Source organism: Encephalitozoon cuniculi, chromosome VII (assembly GCF_000091225.2).
Source record: "Encephalitozoon cuniculi GB-M1 chromosome VII, complete sequence".
NCBI lineage: Eukaryota > Fungi > Microsporidia > Unikaryonidae > Encephalitozoon > Encephalitozoon cuniculi.
Window position 1 is genome coordinate 208,528 of NC_003234.1, and position 18,049 is coordinate 226,576.

At 46.8% G+C, this 18,049-nt stretch overlaps 18 protein-coding genes across 18 annotated transcripts; 10 read left to right on the plus strand and 8 right to left on the minus strand.

Moving 5' to 3' along the window:
• Nucleotides 1-90: 90 nt before the first annotated feature.
• ECU07_1740 (MADS domain-containing protein) lies at nt 91-726 on the minus strand (the record flags this gene model as incomplete). Its single annotated transcript, NM_001041723.1, has 1 exon — nt 91-726. The coding sequence occupies one exon, from the start codon at nt 724-726 to the stop codon at nt 91-93; it is 636 nt and encodes a 211-aa protein (NP_586101.1).
• Nucleotides 727-996: 270 nt separating this feature from the next.
• Nucleotides 997-1,464, minus strand: ECU07_1750 (DNA-directed RNA polymerase II subunit RPB7; the record flags this gene model as incomplete). The annotated part of the gene is made up of 1 exon (NM_001041724.1): nt 997-1,464. One exon carries the CDS (start codon nt 1,462-1,464, stop codon nt 997-999), a length of 468 nt encoding a protein of 155 aa, NP_586102.1.
• A 122-nt stretch (nt 1,465-1,586) lies between these two features.
• Nucleotides 1,587-2,198, minus strand: ECU07_1760 (uncharacterized protein; the record flags this gene model as incomplete). Its single annotated transcript, NM_001041725.1, has 1 exon — nt 1,587-2,198. One exon carries the CDS (start codon nt 2,196-2,198, stop codon nt 1,587-1,589), a length of 612 nt encoding a protein of 203 aa, NP_586103.1.
• Nucleotides 2,199-2,319: 121 nt separating this feature from the next.
• Nucleotides 2,320-2,733, plus strand: ECU07_1770 (uncharacterized protein; the record flags this gene model as incomplete). The annotated part of the gene is made up of 1 exon (NM_001041726.2): nt 2,320-2,733. One exon carries the CDS (start codon nt 2,320-2,322, stop codon nt 2,731-2,733), a length of 414 nt encoding a protein of 137 aa, NP_586104.2.
• A 130-nt stretch (nt 2,734-2,863) lies between these two features.
• Nucleotides 2,864-3,091, plus strand: ECU07_1775 (uncharacterized protein; the record flags this gene model as incomplete). Its single annotated transcript, NM_001415204.1, has 1 exon — nt 2,864-3,091. One exon carries the CDS (start codon nt 2,864-2,866, stop codon nt 3,089-3,091), a length of 228 nt encoding a protein of 75 aa, NP_001402578.1.
• Nucleotides 3,092-3,256: 165 nt separating this feature from the next.
• On the minus strand, nt 3,257-3,763 carry ECU07_1780 (uncharacterized protein; the record flags this gene model as incomplete). The annotated part of the gene is made up of 1 exon (NM_001041727.1): nt 3,257-3,763. The coding sequence occupies one exon, from the start codon at nt 3,761-3,763 to the stop codon at nt 3,257-3,259; it is 507 nt and encodes a 168-aa protein (NP_586105.1).
• Nucleotides 3,764-3,806: 43 nt separating this feature from the next.
• On the plus strand, nt 3,807-4,742 carry ECU07_1790 (uncharacterized protein; the record flags this gene model as incomplete). The annotated part of the gene is made up of 1 exon (NM_001041728.1): nt 3,807-4,742. One exon carries the CDS (start codon nt 3,807-3,809, stop codon nt 4,740-4,742), a length of 936 nt encoding a protein of 311 aa, NP_586106.1.
• Nucleotides 4,743-4,875: 133 nt separating this feature from the next.
• ECU07_1800 (uncharacterized protein) lies at nt 4,876-6,855 on the plus strand (the record flags this gene model as incomplete). Its single annotated transcript, NM_001041729.1, has 1 exon — nt 4,876-6,855. One exon carries the CDS (start codon nt 4,876-4,878, stop codon nt 6,853-6,855), a length of 1,980 nt encoding a protein of 659 aa, NP_586107.1.
• Nucleotides 6,856-7,006: 151 nt separating this feature from the next.
• On the minus strand, nt 7,007-7,216 carry ECU07_1805 (uncharacterized protein; the record flags this gene model as incomplete). Its single annotated transcript, NM_001415206.1, has 1 exon — nt 7,007-7,216. One exon carries the CDS (start codon nt 7,214-7,216, stop codon nt 7,007-7,009), a length of 210 nt encoding a protein of 69 aa, NP_001402516.1.
• A 164-nt stretch (nt 7,217-7,380) lies between these two features.
• On the plus strand, nt 7,381-8,223 carry ECU07_1810 (uncharacterized protein; the record flags this gene model as incomplete). Its single annotated transcript, NM_001041730.1, has 1 exon — nt 7,381-8,223. One exon carries the CDS (start codon nt 7,381-7,383, stop codon nt 8,221-8,223), a length of 843 nt encoding a protein of 280 aa, NP_586108.1.
• Nucleotides 8,224-8,259: 36 nt separating this feature from the next.
• ECU07_1820 (uncharacterized protein) lies at nt 8,260-8,628 on the minus strand (the record flags this gene model as incomplete). The annotated part of the gene is made up of 1 exon (NM_001041731.1): nt 8,260-8,628. The coding sequence occupies one exon, from the start codon at nt 8,626-8,628 to the stop codon at nt 8,260-8,262; it is 369 nt and encodes a 122-aa protein (NP_586109.1).
• An 81-nt stretch (nt 8,629-8,709) lies between these two features.
• Nucleotides 8,710-8,922, minus strand: ECU07_1830 (uncharacterized protein; the record flags this gene model as incomplete). Its single annotated transcript, NM_001041732.1, has 1 exon — nt 8,710-8,922. One exon carries the CDS (start codon nt 8,920-8,922, stop codon nt 8,710-8,712), a length of 213 nt encoding a protein of 70 aa, NP_586110.1.
• Nucleotides 8,923-9,036: 114 nt separating this feature from the next.
• ECU07_1840 (uncharacterized protein) lies at nt 9,037-9,522 on the plus strand (the record flags this gene model as incomplete). Its single annotated transcript, NM_001041733.1, has 1 exon — nt 9,037-9,522. The coding sequence occupies one exon, from the start codon at nt 9,037-9,039 to the stop codon at nt 9,520-9,522; it is 486 nt and encodes a 161-aa protein (NP_586111.1).
• A 927-nt stretch (nt 9,523-10,449) lies between these two features.
• On the plus strand, nt 10,450-12,354 carry ECU07_1850 (uncharacterized protein; the record flags this gene model as incomplete). Its single annotated transcript, NM_001041734.1, has 1 exon — nt 10,450-12,354. One exon carries the CDS (start codon nt 10,450-10,452, stop codon nt 12,352-12,354), a length of 1,905 nt encoding a protein of 634 aa, NP_586112.1.
• Nucleotides 12,355-12,893: 539 nt separating this feature from the next.
• Nucleotides 12,894-13,301, plus strand: ECU07_1860 (uncharacterized protein; the record flags this gene model as incomplete). Its single annotated transcript, NM_001041735.1, has 1 exon — nt 12,894-13,301. The coding sequence occupies one exon, from the start codon at nt 12,894-12,896 to the stop codon at nt 13,299-13,301; it is 408 nt and encodes a 135-aa protein (NP_586113.1).
• Nucleotides 13,302-14,064: 763 nt separating this feature from the next.
• ECU07_1870 (uncharacterized protein) lies at nt 14,065-14,847 on the minus strand (the record flags this gene model as incomplete). Its single annotated transcript, NM_001041736.1, has 1 exon — nt 14,065-14,847. The coding sequence occupies one exon, from the start codon at nt 14,845-14,847 to the stop codon at nt 14,065-14,067; it is 783 nt and encodes a 260-aa protein (NP_586114.1).
• A 584-nt stretch (nt 14,848-15,431) lies between these two features.
• Nucleotides 15,432-16,067, plus strand: ECU07_1880 (uncharacterized protein; the record flags this gene model as incomplete). The annotated part of the gene is made up of 1 exon (NM_001041737.1): nt 15,432-16,067. The coding sequence occupies one exon, from the start codon at nt 15,432-15,434 to the stop codon at nt 16,065-16,067; it is 636 nt and encodes a 211-aa protein (NP_586115.1).
• A 28-nt stretch (nt 16,068-16,095) lies between these two features.
• Nucleotides 16,096-17,355, plus strand: ECU07_1890 (uncharacterized protein; the record flags this gene model as incomplete). Its single annotated transcript, NM_001041738.2, has 1 exon — nt 16,096-17,355. One exon carries the CDS (start codon nt 16,096-16,098, stop codon nt 17,353-17,355), a length of 1,260 nt encoding a protein of 419 aa, NP_586116.2.
• Nucleotides 17,356-18,049: the final 694 nt, after the last annotated feature.

The following is an 18,049-nucleotide window of genomic DNA, read 5'->3' on the forward strand; positions in this document are numbered from 1 at the left end:
AAAACAGGACAAGGTTTATACAACTCAGTCGGAGGTCATTTTATTTAACATAAAATTTGTTAAGTGTCCGAGAGTGCATTTAAGGGAAAGTTAGTGCCCACTCTCCGTGGACTCGTCGTACACTTCGGCCTGATCATATCCCTTATTTTCGGTGCTCTGTTTTCCACTCTCTTTGAGAAGGTTGGGCTTATAGGGTGTCCCCTCAGGTCTATTTAGACAATTCTGTATAATGTCCTCATGCTCAGCTATAATGGGCTTTAGCTTTTCCGTTGCAAAGGTGAACACATGGCCGCTTTCACTGGCAACAAGCAGAAGAATTTCAGTTCCAGTGAGGATGTTTAGTTCATACGCCTTTTTCATTATACCCCTTTTTCTTTTGCTGAAGCAAACGCTTCTTTTGTTCTTTCCAGATATATATTCAAGCTTTATCTTCTTTTTCCCATGGCTTTTTCCCCGAGGTTTTTCAAACATAATCGGATGCGCTTGGTCCTGTGCAAATCCCTGAGGAATCATCCCATTATTATGAAATTGAGGCACTGAGTGACTATAGTAGTTGTATTGTTGGTCGAATCCATAATTCATGTTCTGAGGTATCCAGTGTGGATAAGAAAAGCCTTCAGGAATATTCTCATTAATTCCATATGGTGGGATGTTATAATCCATTTCTCCTCGTATGTGGGGATTGCTCTGCTCCTCTTTCTTTCCGTACTTCCTGTTCTCATCCATTTCCTTAAAGGGTCAAAAATCATCTTTCTAAAGAAACACCTGTCCAATCAGGGATTATAGCCGATTAAGATAGAAGAGAGGGCTCGGTTCTTGAGCAAAAAGGAGATTTAGGAGTGATGAGCCAAAGACCTGGAGCTCAGAGAGCTTCACTATTCTTGGGAAAAGCTTCTAGTATTTATAATCGCACCCGATCTTCCTTATCCCGAGGACTGTGGCCCACGTCTAATATAAAATTTAATCAAACGTAGCATCCATTCTTCCGCTTGCTCATCAAGAGATTATGCCCAGAGAATCATCATTCAGGGTTCCAACCGCATATATCCTCGTGGAGTCTATCTTGGTTCCTATGATTTTCAGTCGAATCATCACATTCTTTGTTATTTCGTTTTCTAGGAGAAAATTTGGTATTTGATGGTTTGATATAAACACAGTTAAAGGCCCAACAGATGCAAATACACCCATTTTGTTTGTTTCAACAACATTTGCATCAATTACCTCGCCTTTCAACGGTTTCAGCGTAAGAGCCTTGTATTTGACAGTAAATATAGTTTCTCCTGTTAAAATGATCCTGCTTTCGCTTATCTCATCTATGCTAAGAACCATGACTACATATCCGCTAGAGCTGCATGATCCCTCCACCTTGCTCAGTAGATATTCTTCTATAAGAGCCTGTATGTTTGGCCCCAAGTAGTTTGGACTCAGGTGGATATTCTGCACGAAGTCTCGAACAAAAAACATTCTGCAAGGGTTTTTGCAATAAATCCTTAAGCCTGGGCCTACTAATGGGTGTCACAGGCGGTGTTTTGATCTCGGCCAATAAATTCAAAATTTTCAGGAATGGCCTATTGATGCAAGTATATTTAATGATATACAACCATTTCCCTTTCTTTCTCCGTCATCCCGCACTTCATGTAGAACTCAACATTCTTTGGGTCGCAGACTAGCGCCGTTTTGTAACATCCCATGTTCCTAGAGATGTCTATCAGCATCTCTATTACATCTCTTCCAATCCCTTCTCCTCTTCTTTCTTTCGAAACAACTACATCCTCTATATGGCCTTTTGAGGCACATCCCCTGATAAACTTTTTTTCAATGAATAGAGTTCCAGATCCAATGACCTCCTCTTTACTCGGGTCATATGCAACCACTATTTTATAGTTTCCTTCCTTACATAGCGATAAATATCTTTCTTCAAACTGTTCCCGTGTAACCACTCCTGACTTGGTTAGTTCGTTCAGGCAGTCAATGAACCCTTTGCCATAATCATCCATACTGAGGCCTCTCAATGTATATCTGTCTCTTTTTATCACCGGAATATCACACATGGTTAGGCCATGGAAATCAATACTATGAATATTCCCGTCAGATTCATGGGAGATTTTCCTGTTAAACATACCGTCTGCCAAAACTAGTATGGTTATGAGAGTTGCAATGGCTCCGATGGTTAGAAGAAGCCCGTTTTCTTTCTTCATTTCAGGAATATGGGCGATATTTTCTTTCAGGTATTTTAAATTTGGTTCTCAAGAGACAGCCCTGTTTTCATTGGAGCTGCATATAGGGGAAATACATAAATACTATGAAGTTTCCAGTTGCATGAAGTCATCACGGATACTCATCATAATAGGAATCATACTCTTGGCGGTGCTGGTCATGGTGGTGGCTGAAGCGCTTGGGTTTTTTGGAAATAGCACTGGGAAGGCGGAATCACAGAATGGCGACAATGGAAAAGACCGGCTAAGCCTAAGCCAGAGTATAGTTAGAGCATTCTTTAGAATAGTCACTGGAGTGGCAATAATAAAAGTCATAAAGGGCTTCTTCTTCCCAAGCAGAAGTAAGCCAGATGAGCCGGATGAAGGGGGATCAAGGCATCCGTCCGCTCCACCATTGTCACACTACAATTGTCAGAATCGATCCTCAGCTCCAAGTTGCCATCCCCCTAGCTATGACGAAGTCTGCCACCAACCTCCTCCATACTCTATAATGAAGTCACCCACTATCCATCCATAAAGTGATGGCATTGCTCTTCATAGACACTAAATCAATGGGAAAAATAACAAGATGTTCCTCTGCTCAAAGTCCTTTCTGTTTTGTTGCAGGATTTTAAAAGAAAAATATAAACACCTCCATATATGGGATTATGCGTGTCTTACTAGTAATATTGATGCTTGCGACTGCAGTTGTTCTCATCGTAACCATGACAGTTATACTGGAAAATATAAACAGGAAACCAAAAAATAGGTTCCCAGACTCATCCGACGATAGCTCTGGGGGCCTTGGCAAAGGAACCGGGTCTGGAGACTCCTGGAATTATTCGCCTGACTCTAGTACTTCATTAACTGATTTAGAAGATGGAATGCAAAAATAGCTGTTGCCATATTATTAATGAATAGCTCGACTGTCGCCTGTGGCTGCATGTATCTTATCACCAAGAGTCTACAAATCGGGCGATCTTTAATAAACTTCCTTTTTAAATCTTTGCGACGTACCTTCGTTAATAGTACAATTACCGGATGAAGTCACATCAATAAAATCAGAATAGAATTATCTCATTCCTTTTTAGAAAATCCATTACATCATCCAATGGAGCAACAAAGAAATCTCCCTTGAACATCTCCAACAGCTCTCCATCAATAACAGCCCCGCTGATATCAGTGCAGCAATAAAACCCAACAAACTCATGGACTTTGTGGAACTTTTGTTTTGTAACATACACATCCCTCTTTTTCAGTAGGTCAATATATTTTTCGTAAAGAGCGAGCTCTCCTCCAGATAAAAGAGACAGGTCCACATACAAGTTCATGCTCATTTTTTTCAATCTGGTTTGGATGTACTCCTTAACAAAAAATTTTACTCTCTCAATTTCTAACTCATATATATTCTTCACTATTGACTTGTTTAGTGCCTTCACATGCTCAGTCCTCTCTGAGATGATGTCAAGGAAGTAGTCTATTAGGTGTAGAGCATATGGAAGTAATCTCTTTGTGGATTTTTCATTCTGATATGCGAGAATAAGGTCGTTTAGTGTAGGAAACGACATCGCAGGGCTGAAAAATCAAAGCAGACTATCCGTCGCCCTCAAAATGATTCTTGTTACACATGATGGCAAATTTCATTTGGATGAAGTAATGGCAACTGCTGTGTTGCTTAAGATATATCCAGATTCGGAAATAGTCAGAACAAGAAGCTCTGCCGTCGTACGAAGCGGGGACATAGTCTATGACGTCGGGAGATCGTTTGATCCAGAGGCCAATAGATACGACCACCATCAGGAATCATTTAACGAGACCTTTAGTCCAAAGCACAAGATAAAGCTAAGTAGTTCTGGCCTGATATACAAATACTACGGCGAAAAGTTTCTAGAGAAATACGGGCTGAATAGAACAGATGAATGCTTTCCAAGGGTGCTCGAAGAGGTCTATACGGCCTATTTTATGTCTGCGGATGCAATCGACAATGGATACGAAATTTTCGGAGAAATCGTTCCAAGATCGCTCTCACACGTCGTCGAGTCGTTTAATGCCCTGGACTTCTCCGATAGCGATAGGCAAAACAAAAGGTTTCTGGAGGCGGTGCAATTTGTTTCCAAAGATTTGGATAACTTCATAAGCGCAATAGTTAACAGATGGGTTCCAAGCTACAAGTATCTTAACAAATTAATCGCCGAGGTGAACGGAGATATTCTATACGTTGACAGGTACTGTTTTGTCGACGTAATTCCTGAGATAGAGAAGAAATACAAGAAAGATGTCAAGTTTGTCTTGAATAGGAAGGAGAGTTCTGTAAGTATTCTAACAGTTCCTAAAGATAGGAAGCGTTTTGAATCAAAAGTCCCTCTAAAGAAAGAATGGAGAGGTCTTGCTGGGGGAAAGCTGGAGACAGTGTCTGGGATTGACGGGTGTAATTTTGTGCATGCTTCTGGATTTGTAGGCTCCAACAAGACCATTGAGGGAGCCATGGAAATGTGTAGAATATCCATAGAGGCTTATTGTAAAGAAGCCAAAGATGGCAGTGGTTAAGCAAGTAGTAATCCTTTAATGTTCCAAATCAAAGTTCATGCCAAGATATGGAATTAAACTTTGATTCTTCCAAATATGGAAATTCCGACCTATAATTAAAGTAAATCGCAGGCCATTAATTTTAGACTGCTAAATGGAAGGTTCGAGTAACGATAATCAAAGTAACGAATGCGATAAATACGAAGCCATAGAGATGATTCTTAAGCGCACAGAGGAAATGCTTTCCCGGGAAACAAGATCCGAATCCGACTACACGAACATAAAATTCAATTTTAAAAAAAAAAGCGGAATATACCGTATTGAAATTGATAATGCTCTTTCAGCTCTTATAAAAAGTCTTTCCAGTATTGATAAGAAGCTTGAGGAAGCTAAGGAATGCTTATGTTCATGGCCCGCAAAGAAAATTATAAAAGCTTGTAGCAGCCTTGAGGAAACAGTTAAGGAGTCAGAAAAACATTATGAAAGTCTTGTAAAGGAGCTTTCTAAATATCAGAATACCCCACACATCCCATGTGGAGGAGTTTGTGGGAGTAACGGTGCCGAATGCCGAAAGCCAAAAAAAGAAAGAGTTGATAATGCCTTAGAATTTATTTCGCCGTATTATAGGGCTACTATAAGTGGCAAGGATTTTAAGATATGCAAAATCAATCCTGACGACTTAGAAGGCTACGTTGAAGAAATCAAAGGGAAGATTGAGAATGAAAAGAGACGTCTAAACGTCTGTGAGAATCTTAGGAAAGCAATCTGTAATATTACCGGAGATGTAGATTTTATGGATTCTCATTCGGGAGGGAAAGTGTCTAGTGAAACAACTTATTTTAATACTAAGGAGTACAGAGAACTTTTAGATAGTTTCAGTAATAGAATTGGGGAGTTTTTAGGTAATTATCAAAAATATCATGAGAAGAAACGAAAAGGTGTTCTTAATATCTTTCATAGTGGATATAGTTTATTGCAGGATCTGAAACAAATAGAAGAAATTCAAAATGATCTTTCCAAATTTTGGAGAAGTATACTAACTTCCCGGGGCTACCCTCCCCAGAAACCATCTCAGTTGAAGTATTCCAGAAGTTTAGGAGACATGCGGGTGCTCGATTCCTCTTCCTCGCGCCCTGGATTACCACTGAGCGGCGCGGCCTCATATCCTTATTTAGTGAAGAAGGAGGGTTACCATCCATTAGAAGAAACGGTAGCAGCATCAAACCGCACCTTCTCCCTGTCTGGATTGAAGTATTCCAGAAGTTTAGGAGACATGCGGGTGCTCGATTCCTCTTCCTCGCGCCCTGGATTACCACTGAGCGGCGCGGCCTCATATCCTTCTTTAGTGAAGAAAGAGGGTTACCATCCATTGAAAAAGACGGTAACAGCACCAAGCATCTTCCTGCCTGATACTCCTGTTAGAGAGTTCCTCGGTAAAGACTATTTTCTTGTGCTCTATTGCCTTATGTCCTTAGGCTTAATAACACTTCAAATCGCTGTTAGAGAAGTTAATGGATCCAAGAAAATGATGGAAATAATGGGGAAGATATCCTATGTGGTATCTATATTTGGGCCAATTATACATGGGATATGGATATTAGCAAACGAGAACTATGACAAGGGGGTAGAAGAAGTAATAGGTAGAAATTGGAACGTGATTGGAAGCATGTTTCCTATGCTCTTTGGGCTTAAGGATATCAAGCATATAAAGAACGGGGAGTTATGGACATCAAATGGCGAAGCAGTAACAGCAATTGGAGGGCATGGAATAATAACAGCAATGGGGATAGTCATGGTATATGCACAAAGTCTTGGAAAAAAGGACTGGAGAGTATCTAGAAGACAAATAGCTGTGTTCACTCTTGGAAACATCCTGATGGGATCAGCATACATTGTGAAATATGCCATGCCATCTGTTGAGGATCGAAATCATCTCGTTCGTGTTGGATACGTTACCTTTGCACTTATATTATGTTTAGTAGTTATAGTGGAAGGAGGAAAAAAAGTAGAAAGTGAAAGAATGGGATGGATACTTAAGTCCCAATGGATTATAGGCTCTGGATTTGTTGTTCTTGGATTACAGAATCTTGAGCCACATTGCTTTCGATATGTCAAAGGTAGGTGTACGGCGTGAGACACAGCTTTTGAATAAAATAATTATTAAGTACAACTGATGCTTGTGCCATAATACAATGAACAAGACAGTTAAGTTAGCACTTTGATCTCAGCCACTTTCTGTAGCGACAGTAAATGATCTATTTACAGAGTCTCTACCGAGGCAAGCATTAATTTTCTTTAATTTTAGATTCCGTCTTGGCAAACGACCTGTCGATTCTCTTTTCTATTGTCCCGCTGCTCCTGCTCCTTCTTGTGGCCATCAGCCTGGGAAACGTCCTTGCTGCAGTGATCCCAATCACCGCTACGAGGAGGACTATGGACAGCGTGTGGAGACTTGCAATTATGTCGTTTCCGTCGATGAGGGAGGAAAAGACCATTTTGCAAGTCAATGGTTTCCAAGATATACTTAGCAGCTTATTTTGAAATGGACGGAGGACGCCCATTGGTCAGGGGGCGGACGAGCTGACCACTAATCTGGGCTGTCTGCGCGGGTTGAGATATTGCGGGCAGTGGTGTAAGTGTTGCGGGCAGGGGCCCTGGAATGGGACGCCTGTGGCAAGCAGCAAGGGGCTGTGGCGAGGTGTTTGGAAGGAATCTTAGGGCCGAGCTTGAGGCGAGCGGCAGGCTTCGGGATGCTTGTGCCTCGGTGGCAAGGGAATACACAAGGTGTGTGTCCTTTGTTCGGGGCACCCGTGTGTTTGGTGCCGGGAGCAGGGTGCTTGAGGCGTCGGTCCGCGGGATGAGGCTTTCGGACGCGTCGATAGAGGCAGTCCTCGGAATGGCCAGGGGCCCCGGGCTCTGGCCTGCAGGGGCTCTGGGGAAGCAGGGCGGGATGCAGAGGAGGCTGGACACGATGTTTGGGATTCCGCAGTACTATGGAGGAGTCCGGGGCGGGGAGTCTCGCGGTGCGCCCGCTGCAGATGGAGGGTGCAGGACGCAGAGGGTGGATGGAGGGCTGGCGGTGTACAGGACGGGAGTGGGCCAGAGGATGCGGTCCCTGTGGTCGTGGATCTGGTCCCTTGGCGGGCTGGGGCACAACGACTCTGTGATAAGGGAGATTGAGGACTGTCTGGTGCCCGGGATATTCGGGAGCATAGGATCTGGCGGCGGGGCGAGGCATCTGTGTTCGGAGAGCGGGGAGGCAGACGTATGCAATCTTGGCAAGGAGATGGAAAGGAGCTGCGGGCCTGGGGCAGAGGTGGTTGACATCAGGAGGATCGAGACGTCCGGAAGCGCCAGGGAAAAGAGGTTTGAGTCGCGCTTTGAGGTTGAGGCAGCAGGGAGGAGCGGCAGGCATGTGTTTCTTGCACAGGGAAGGTTTGAGCCTGGGGGCGGCAGAGGAGGGTGGCGCCTTTCTGGGCTTACGTGGGCCAGGGTGGCGTGACAGACTCCAGGGAGGATGACGGAGGAATAATACGGTTTATTCGTTGTAGGCAAATATAACCCTCGGGAACTTACTCATTCTTGCTCTTTGTCTCCTTGTCTTTCTTCTAAGCTGTGTCTTTGTAAGGGCCCGTCTCTTGCTCCTGTTCAGCTTGGGTCTGAGCTCCTTCGGAAGCTTGGAGACAGGAGTTCCCCTGTACGCCTCAACCAGCTCCTCAAGAATCTTCTCGCGCCGGACAGTGAGTGCGCGGGCCAAGTTCTTTTTGGCCGTCTTTATGTCGTTCGCGCCGACATCCCCGCTGTTCTTCTTCTGCCGGAGGGCCGCCAGGTCCGCCTTGATCTCTGCAGCCCTCTCCTCAATCTGCTTGATGCCCAGCTGCCTGAGAGCCGATGCCTCGATCTTCATAGGGCTTCGGAATGGAAAAGATTTGAGAGCAAAAATCGGAGGATGGCCGGGGGGACAGGGCAGAGGGATGCCGGGACGAGCCTAGAGAAGCAGCCTCGGGCCGACGAAGAGAATGTTTTCTCCCCTCAGAAACAGCACCTTGTCCTCGGAGCCCTCGACAGAGGAGCATGTCAGCATCAGATTTATGTGCTCGTCAAATCCCTCCAGAGTTCCTGTGTATGCCTCTCCACTCTTCGTCTTGACCTCCACCCTCTCCTTCAGATACATCTTCAGAAAGCAGAACGGGTCGAGCATCCAGGAAAGTGGGGCTCCGGGGCTGGGGCTTCTTGTGGGCCCGCAGGGAGGCGCCAAGGGCAGGGTTGCAGGCACTCCTCGGCAGGGATTTATGGAGCGGCCGGGCAGCCCTTTATGAGATACCTGGAGCTGGGATGCATATCCAAAACAAACAAACTCTTCCAGAAGCTGCAGGACCTCAATCCCCTGCTGAACATCGAGATCGAGGCATACTCCTGCAAGTCGAGCAGGCGGCAGAGGGGTAGGTTTGTGGAAAAGCCCCTTGGATACCTCCTGTCCGCGCTGGAGCTCCGGTTTCCAGACTACGACTTCTGCGGGGAGTCGTGGGGGTCGTTCAGGAGGAAGACTCTGGCAGAGGTCCTGAACGAGATGACGTACTCGATCAGTACGACACATAAGAACAGCGACGATGTGAAGGAGTTCGTGGGGTTTCTTGAGGTGATTCTCCACAGGTCTGTCTCTCTGGGCGGGTGCGAGATATTTTCGTACGAAAACAGGATGGGGCCGTTTGAGGACTGCCTCTGGTACTTTTCGTTCCTGTTCTTCAACAAGAAGCAGAGGAGGGTTGTGATGCTCAATGCATTTATGAGCAGGAGCTAGCGGTGGCAGGCTCTGATGCATGGCTGTGTAAGGAAATCAAGTGGGTTGCCGGGTTTGCCGGAGTTCTTGGCGGGGGGAGCGTCGGTTGTTCTTCCGGAGGATGGCGGCGGTGGAGGCCTTCCTTCTGTCTGTTGGTGCACTTGTCCTCTGCTCCTTGTCCAGGAGGCTTCCTTCTTCTTTCCTGCGGGGTGGGGATATATGGAGTACTCGACTGCAGGGAAGCGTGCCTCCTGGGCAGAAAGGCTCAAGGACGGTTGGGAGTAGGGAGATTGTGGGGCTGTTTGTGCTTCTTCTCTTCATTTTGTGGGGCTTTCTCTCAATGGAAGAGGCAGATATAGGATAGCGGATGGAGTGGGGAACAGCCCAGTAGGATTGTAGTGGAGCCTGTCTTTATGATGGAGTTGGCAAGGACATTTGACTGCAGCCTGGGCAGGACTCGGGGTCTGTTGGAGGTGCTGCGGAGTTTGTTACTCTTGGGACAGTGCTCTGCAGCACGGAGAGCGTGGTCTGCAGGCTTGGATTACATGATGGCGGGCTTGGGCATCAAAAGTGGCAGAAGTGGTGGCCGGTGTGACTGGGCCCGAGGATGAGAAATAAATGTGGTAAGTTAGTGTGATTAGGTTTTGCGGAACCTCCTGCTGGGCTTTATGTTAGTGTGGGACTTGTGTTTGTGCCATTCTATGTGGATAGCGGTGGCGTTGATATGGGATAAGGAATGCTGCTGGGGTGGGCGCGACTGTGACGGGGTCTCGGCTTTCTCCTCTCCTGGGATGCTTAGCGGCGTGATATGTGCGGGTAAATGATGCTATGGAATATTAGATAATTAGATAATAAGCGGTGGGTCAATGAGGCTCTGGAGATGAAGTGTCTTGAAAGGGAAGGGGAAAGGAGCGGCACAATGGATGTTTGGAAGTCAGACACCCTCGGATGATGAGGACATGGATGGTGTATGTGGTTGGGTTGGTTGGAGAGCTGTATGGCTCTCAGGTGGAGGAGACTAGAGAAATGAGGGAGATGAAAGAGGCACTTGAAAGGCTCTTTTCCCGCAGGCTGAGCGACTCTGAAATAGAAATGGTGGAGTCGCTCGAGGATGGAGGAAACTTCGAGACAAGGGTGTTGGTTCCGGTTATTTTCCACAAGGATAAGGTTGTTGTGTCACCGGCAGCGAGATATCGGGATATTGAGAAGGAGGAGAGGGTGTATGTGGAGGAGGTCATTAGAAGGCTTCGAAGTCTGGTGTGGCATTCGATGGTATACATATATGTACCCAAGAATAACGACTGGATTATGGATTTAATATGTGAGGTTTTGGAGATGAGTTCGCCGCAGAGATTGGATGATGTTGCTCTTTACAAGGATACGGGAGGGAAGTGCGGGATGAAGTTTGTAGACCTGGTGAATAAGATGTTCAAGCAGAATGCAGACATGCTGATAAAGTTTGGGGACTTGCTTTCTAACGGTGCAGAGACAAGGATTTTGGAGCTCCCGGATTCTTTGCGTGAGGATGAAAGAAGAAGAGAGGTAGAAATGCTTCAGAGAGTTAAGGAGTATGGGAAGATGCTGTGTACCGAGGATAAGCAAAAGGAGATAGTTGAGGCACAGAAGATAATGTGCGATGCATGTGAGCAGATCTGGAGAAGGGAAGAGGATAGAAAAGAGTTTACCATGGAGATATACTCAAGATATCTAAACATGAAGGTGATGAGAGGAGGTGTGGAAAGGGATGTGGAAGATCCACTAATTGATCATATGGACCATTACATGCTGATAAGTACGCATAAGAAGTATAAGTGTATGGACGTTGTGGCGGAACTAGTCAGAAAGGTGTTTGTGGAGGACAAGGACATTGAGGACTCGGATGTCATGAGTGCAGTGTGTTCTGTTAGAGAGAGAAAAAGGTTGGAAGAAATGAGAGAGATGGAAGAAAGAAAGAGAAAGGAGGAGGAAAGGGCCAAGAATGAGGAGGAGCTGTTAAGGATGGTAGAGAGGGAGGAGAGGGAGAAGAGGGAGGAGAGTAAAGGGAGAGGCAAGAAGAAGAGAGGTAATAGGGGTGCAGGGGAGAGTAAGGAGGAGAGTAAAGGGAGAGGCAAGAGGAAGAGAGGTAATAAGGGCGCAGGGGAGAGTAAGGAGGAGGACCGAGGGGAAGAAGGGGGTGTAGAGGCAGAGGATCCGCTGGAAGAGATGGCGGTTGGGGAAGCTTGGCGCAAGAAGAAGGGATCGGGAGAAAAGAGGATAAGTGAAGAACACCATTATAAGGTGCACAGCCGGGTTCTCCGGTGGAAGAAGGATGCTGGGGAGATCAAGCGTGAGTTGGATGAGGGCTATGAGAAGAAGTGGAAAAATAGATCGATTGAAGAGATTAAGGAGCAGAAGAAGGTGCATGATATAGTGGAAGTGATGAAGCTCCTCAGGGATAAGGAGAAGTGTGACAGGTTTTTTGTCCGGACAGGCAAGTACATGAAGGGCAAGAGTGAGAGATGGAAGATGGTAGCAAACGGGATACTTGAGGAGGGAGGGGAGAAGAAGGTGGGAAAGGTCGAGGTTGGGCTTTTCAAGGGCGAGGGAGGAGAGAGTGTGGTCTACCACCTGATGTTCAGGCCCACGGAGACTGAGAGGACAGGAAGGGTTGGAGGCTCGTCGTTTGGGAAGTATGATGATGTGGATGAGATAAAGAAGGAGAAGTCCTCGGATATGTTTGGGTTTCGGTATCCTTCTGGTGTCCGGTGTGAAATGACGAGTAATAGGAATGAGTTCAGGATAGAGTATCGGAATCGCAAGAACACCAGCGAGGTTCTCCGGACTCTCACTATTCTTCGGATTCCCGAGACTTGATGGGGTGAGCATGTAGGATAGGTAGAGTAAATGCTTCAATGTTATGACAGGTGGAGAGGGATAGAGAGATATGGCGTTCGGCTCTGGAGTTAGAGCGGTTGTGGGAAGCAGTGCTTGTGCGTTGTGGCGGTGGAGCTACCTGTGTGATTGCTGTCTCTTCTGAGAATTGTTATGTGTGGTGCTGCAGTCACAGATGGCCAGGTTAATCATTGGATGACGGGATTAGTGCCTATTTTATGGGCGCTGGGATGTGGCTTGCTCGGAGTGGGTGGAGAGCTCGATCTTATCCTTGTCACGGGAAGAAGCTCCTGGAACTAGGACTGCTCGATGGGAACAGAGGGCCAACAATCTTATATCCCGGATTCCAGATTGTAGAAGACAAGGGGAATGTAGACGGAACCTACTGTACAGAGCGGGGCAGTTGTCTGTGGAAGACAGCAAACAGCACCTGTTTTTGATGTCCGTGATATTGTAGGAAAGGAGGCAGCGATAGATTAGATAAGAAGAAAGGCCTATCCTATGAGGTGGAGGGATGATCGATGGATATTAGTTGCTATGGTTGGGGTAATCCACTGCTCTTCGGGACTTGTCCGGCTACTACTTTTAGATGTTCACCCGGCATTCAGGTGATAGTGTTTCCGTTTCTTTTGAAAGGGCATAGCATTGTTGGATTACCGACAGCGAAGTTCAGCGACTTGAAGAGAAAGACCAAGAGAGGGTCTTTGGGAGTTTACGATGGACAATGTGGTGTGCAACCTGATGATCGGTTTGAGAGGCTGTTTGATGAAAGAATGGGAGGGTGTATCTTCGGGAGTATCAAGGATATACGCCAGCAGAAACAAGATGTTTGCGAGCTGTTGGAGATGGTGTACGAAGAGGATTCCTCTGGAACGGAGGGGGGATGGGCAGATGGCAAGGTATGGAGAGAGGACTATAAAGATGGTTGATGGGGCGAAAGGATGCCTACCTTGATGTCTGAAGAAAAGAGAGGGACGAACCTCGGGGCTCTAGTGCGGCCAGGAGGCGCGGAGAGTCCCTCTGTAGTACAGAAAGATGGAGGCGGCTGATTGATACTGAAGTGATAGTGTGCAATGGATGCAAGGAGATCTGGCTCGGTTTGAAAGAGGAGGTGATGGGATTGTTTGCTGAGGGAAGTGCGAGAGGTCTTTGAAGGAAAAGTTTAGCGAAGATGCAGCCAGCAATGCGGCATCATATTTAGAATATGCTATTGTTAATGACGAGAGCTATTGGATGGACATAGGGAGTATGGAGAGGAGGTTACGAGGGAGTTGGTCCAGCAGATGCAGCTGGTGAGGGAGAGGAGATAGACAAGAGATAGATATGCCGACAAGGTTGCAAATGTAGTCAAGGAAAGACATAGAAGAAGAGAAAGGGAGATAGAAAAGAGTATGAGGAGACTTCTAAAAGATGAGTGGAAGGCATAGAGTAAGAAGGAGGGGAAGAAGAAGAGTGTGGGTGGGGATCCTTCGAACACCTCTGAGGTTCTCGGTCGTCTTACTATTCAGTGCAGGCCATGCGTGATGTGAGTGGTGTTGTGGGGTTGTTGGTGAATAAAACAAAAGTGGTGTGCGATGCTACTCTGTTCTCTACTGCGCACTCTTCGGTGCAATGTGTTGGTCTTCTCTAGGTTGTTTGTGTAGCACACGTGTATGTATGGTGATTGTGGAGAGCTGTTTATTTGGCGATTTCTTATGAAGAAGTAGCATCTGCACCTTTAGGTGGATGGAAGTGATCGTACAGTGTGATTATAGATCCAGATCCCAAGAGTCCATAGACAAGTACAGCAAGGACGAGTATGAAGACAAAGGCAGCTACTCTCCAGGTTGGGATGGGTGGAGAACTCTGCTTGGGCGGAGAGCATTTCTCCCTGAACAGTCTTACCAGGATGAGGATAGAAGGGATGGCGGTAGAGTAGGGATAGTACTTGGATTTTTCATCCACAAGTACTAAGCTTATTGCAGGGCATATTAGTATCAGGATGTCGATGATGACGTTGATGCCGGTATCTGTGAATCCAATCTGTCCTGGAACAAGGCAGCAGGAGGTGGAGAGGAGATAGGCGGGAGGTATGAAGAAGGAAGGGAGGATGATGGAGTGGAGGAGTAGATCATCAGTCCTTTTCTGTTTATCAACAATGAGTGCAACGATGGAAAGAATGTTGGCGACGGCAAATGCAAGAAGCAAGAGGTTGACGAGGCAGTAGAGTATGGTGTGTTTGGACTTGTGGGTCTTCCTCCAGTTGGTGTGGAGCAGGAGAAGATGCAGGACTGGCGGATGTAGATAGGGGAGGAGGACAGTGATGAATTTGAGGAAAGGGCTATCTTTGAAACTGTCTTTGGTGAGGATGAAGTACATGACGGCAGGGAATGCAATTGACACGAATGGAGCAATACCGAGGATCTTCTTCCAGTGTGGCTGGTTCTCGGTGTGTTGCTCTGTTCTGTGTGGCTCTGGAACGTGCGTAGTGTTCATGTGGGTAAAGGAGAAATATGGATGAAATGGATATATTGATATGATTGGGAGTGTGGGGAATTAATGAAGCCTTCGTTATGGGTACAATATGGCGTGTATTGCTGGGGGAACTGGATTTGATGGCGGGGATATGGATTGGCAGGAGGGCTACATGGTTCTGGCGTGGAGAGGACGGGAAGGTTAGGCTTTGCAAGGGCGGGAGAGGAGAGAGTGTGGTCTACTGCCAGATGTTCGGGCCCACGGACTCTGGAAGGACAAGAAAGGGAGCAATTTCGCCGTTTGGGAAGTGTGATGATGTGGGCCATCCCATACCATAGATTGTGAATAAATATGATATGATAGACATTTAATGTCATACCTGGGCAGCTTGGGATGGTGCTGGGTGACTAGCCATTTATTGAGTCTCTAGAATGCCAAGCAGACACAAAGAATGGGAAGGCGTTGCATGCTTCGTGTAGTTGTGTGTGGCAGTCTCTGGGCCCGGAGAGATGATGGGGTGGGGAAGTGCTCGAGAATGTGTGTGTTGATGTGGTGAGCCCTGTTGTTGGCGGGGTTCTCAGTTGCCTTATGTGGTGTGGTGCCATATGATTGGCCGAATGGTGGGGTTGGAGCCCAGTAGCAGGAGTGGGGTCTTGGAGGAGTGCAGAGAGTGCAGAGCCATCGTTATGAAGGGAGATGGTGTACAGACCCCTTTGCATAAAGGAGATAGTATATTAGGTGGAGAGGGGGCCTGCCTTATGAGGTATGCGGCATGGACATTAATCAGTGCGGTTGATGTAGTGTATTGCTCTTTGGAGACAAGGGAGAGTGTTTCTTTGACATTCAATCCAGATGGTCAAGTGATAGTGGTTCCGTTTATGTTCAAAGGGTATAACATTGCAGCATTGCCAACGACAAAGTTCGGTGACTTGAAGAAGGACACCAAGCAGATAGAGAATGTTGTATCTTTTTTGAGAAGCGATATTTGTTATGCAGTGTGGGAGTTTCTGGTCAGCTCGGTGCAGTACAAGGATGATGATCGGTTTGAGAGGCTGTTTGACGAAAGAATGAGGGGGTATCTAAGGAATATATCTGAAGGTACATCAAAGGTGTACATGAGAGGGAACAAGACGTTCAGTGAATTGCTGGAAATGGTGTGCGGGAGGATGTTAGAATGCAGTGGAAGGGTAGCGGGGGGGGGGCATAGTAAGATATGGAAGAGATGTCATGAGAATGCTTGACGACATGATAGAAAACCCGCCTGCTGGAATGTCTGAAGAGGAAAAGAAGGTGTACCTGGAGGATTGGAGGAGTGCTAAAGAATGGGGAGGGTTTCTCTATAGTATAGAAAGATGGGAACGGATAGCTGAGGTGGAGAAGATAGTGTGCAATGCATGCAAGGAGATCTGTCTTGGGCTGAGGGAGGAGGAGCTTCTGGGATTGCTAGCCGAGGGAGGTATGAAGAAGACTTTGAAAGAGGAATTCAGCGAAGATAAGGCCAAAGATGCAAGATATCTAGAATATATTGTTGTTGATGACGTGCTGTTGCTGGATGCACACAGAGAATATGGAGGAGAGGTCACCAAAGAGTTGGTTAGGCAGATGCTGCTGGGGAAGGAGGGAAAGGATATAGACAAAAGATATGTAGACAGGGTTGCAGGTGTAGTCAGAGAAAGACAGAGGAAAAGAGAAGAGGAAACGGAAAGGAGTGTGAAAGAGCTGGTGGGGGACGAGGAGAAGGCGAAGAGTAAGGAGGAGAAGGCGAAGAGTAAGAGGGGGAGGAAGGGGAAGAGTGCTTCTGCACCCTCGGAACAAGAGGAGGAGAAGAAGGAGAGCGAGGTAGAGGAGGCTGAGCAGGGCGGGGAAGTAGAGGCGCTGCCGGTGGAGGTTGGAGGTGCACGCAGCAAGGGGGGCAAGAAGAAGAGCAAGGGTGGTCGGAAGTGTTTCAAGATCCACAGAAGGGTTCTTCGGTGGACGAAGAGCCCTGAGAAGATCAAGGAGGAGTGGGACAAGGGAAGTGAGGAGAGGTGGAAGGGAAGGTCTCTTGAAGAGATCAAGGAGCAGAAAATAGTGCATGATATAACGGGTGTGCTGGAACTTCTCAGGAGTGAAGATGCAGACAGATTCTTCATGGATGCAGGAAAGTACAGGAAGGGCGGGAGTGAGAGGCAGAGGATGGTGGCGATTGGAGCTCTTGAGACTGGGGGACAGAGGATGACAGGAGTGGTGGAGGTTGGGACGTTCAAGGATGGGGATGGATGTCCGGTTGTGTACCACCTGAGGTTCAAGCCAACCAGTATAGGGTCGATAGGAGATGTTATAAACCCAGGGGTTGTTGAAGCAAGTGATGTAGGCAGGGTAGACGAGGGTGAAGAATGTGAGGATGCGGACAAGTTTGTGTATCCAAAAGGAGTAAGGTTTGAAACGGTGAAGGAGACAGGATCATTTCAGATAGTGTGGAAGAATCCTTCGGATACCTCTGAGGTTCTCCGTCGTCTTATTGTTTATTGCAGGCCATGTGTGATCTGAGTGGTGTGGTGCGATGATGAATAAAGCAAATAGTGTTATGCTTGTGTCCTGTTCTCTGCTACACATTTTTGGGCAGCAAGTTGGTCTCCTCTGGCTTGGATTTGTCTGGCGGATGTTTCTTCTTATGTGGTGGTTGGAGACATTGCAGATGGAGGATAGGAGGTTATTTATTGATCAGCTTTTGGCACGTGTCTCTGCCTCATTAGTAGGCAGAGGAGATTATACACAATGACTATAGATCCATACACCATAAGCCATAGGGACAGCAAGAGGGCAAGGACAGCCACTCTCGATGGTGCAGTAGGCAGAGTGCTTTTTCCAGGGGTGCAGTGCTTCTTCCTGAGCAGTCTTAGCAGGAGAGTGTAGGGGATACGATTGCAAGGTAGGAACGATACTTGGGCTCTTTTAAGATAAGTGATAGACTTCCTACAGAGCATAGTAGGATCGGGATGTCGATAAGGACGCTGGAATTGGTATTTGTGAAGGCGGTTTGTCCTGGAACAAGGCGGCAGGAGACGGAGAGGAGATAGACGATGGATACAATAAAAGAGGGGAGAGTTGTAGAAAGGAAGATTGAACCGCTACTTTCCAGTTTCCTTCCAGCTAGTGTGGGGCAGGAGAAGATACTGGGCTGCTGAGTATGAGGATTGGAAGAGCACGGTGATGAATCTGAGAAAAGGACTCTCCCCGAAAC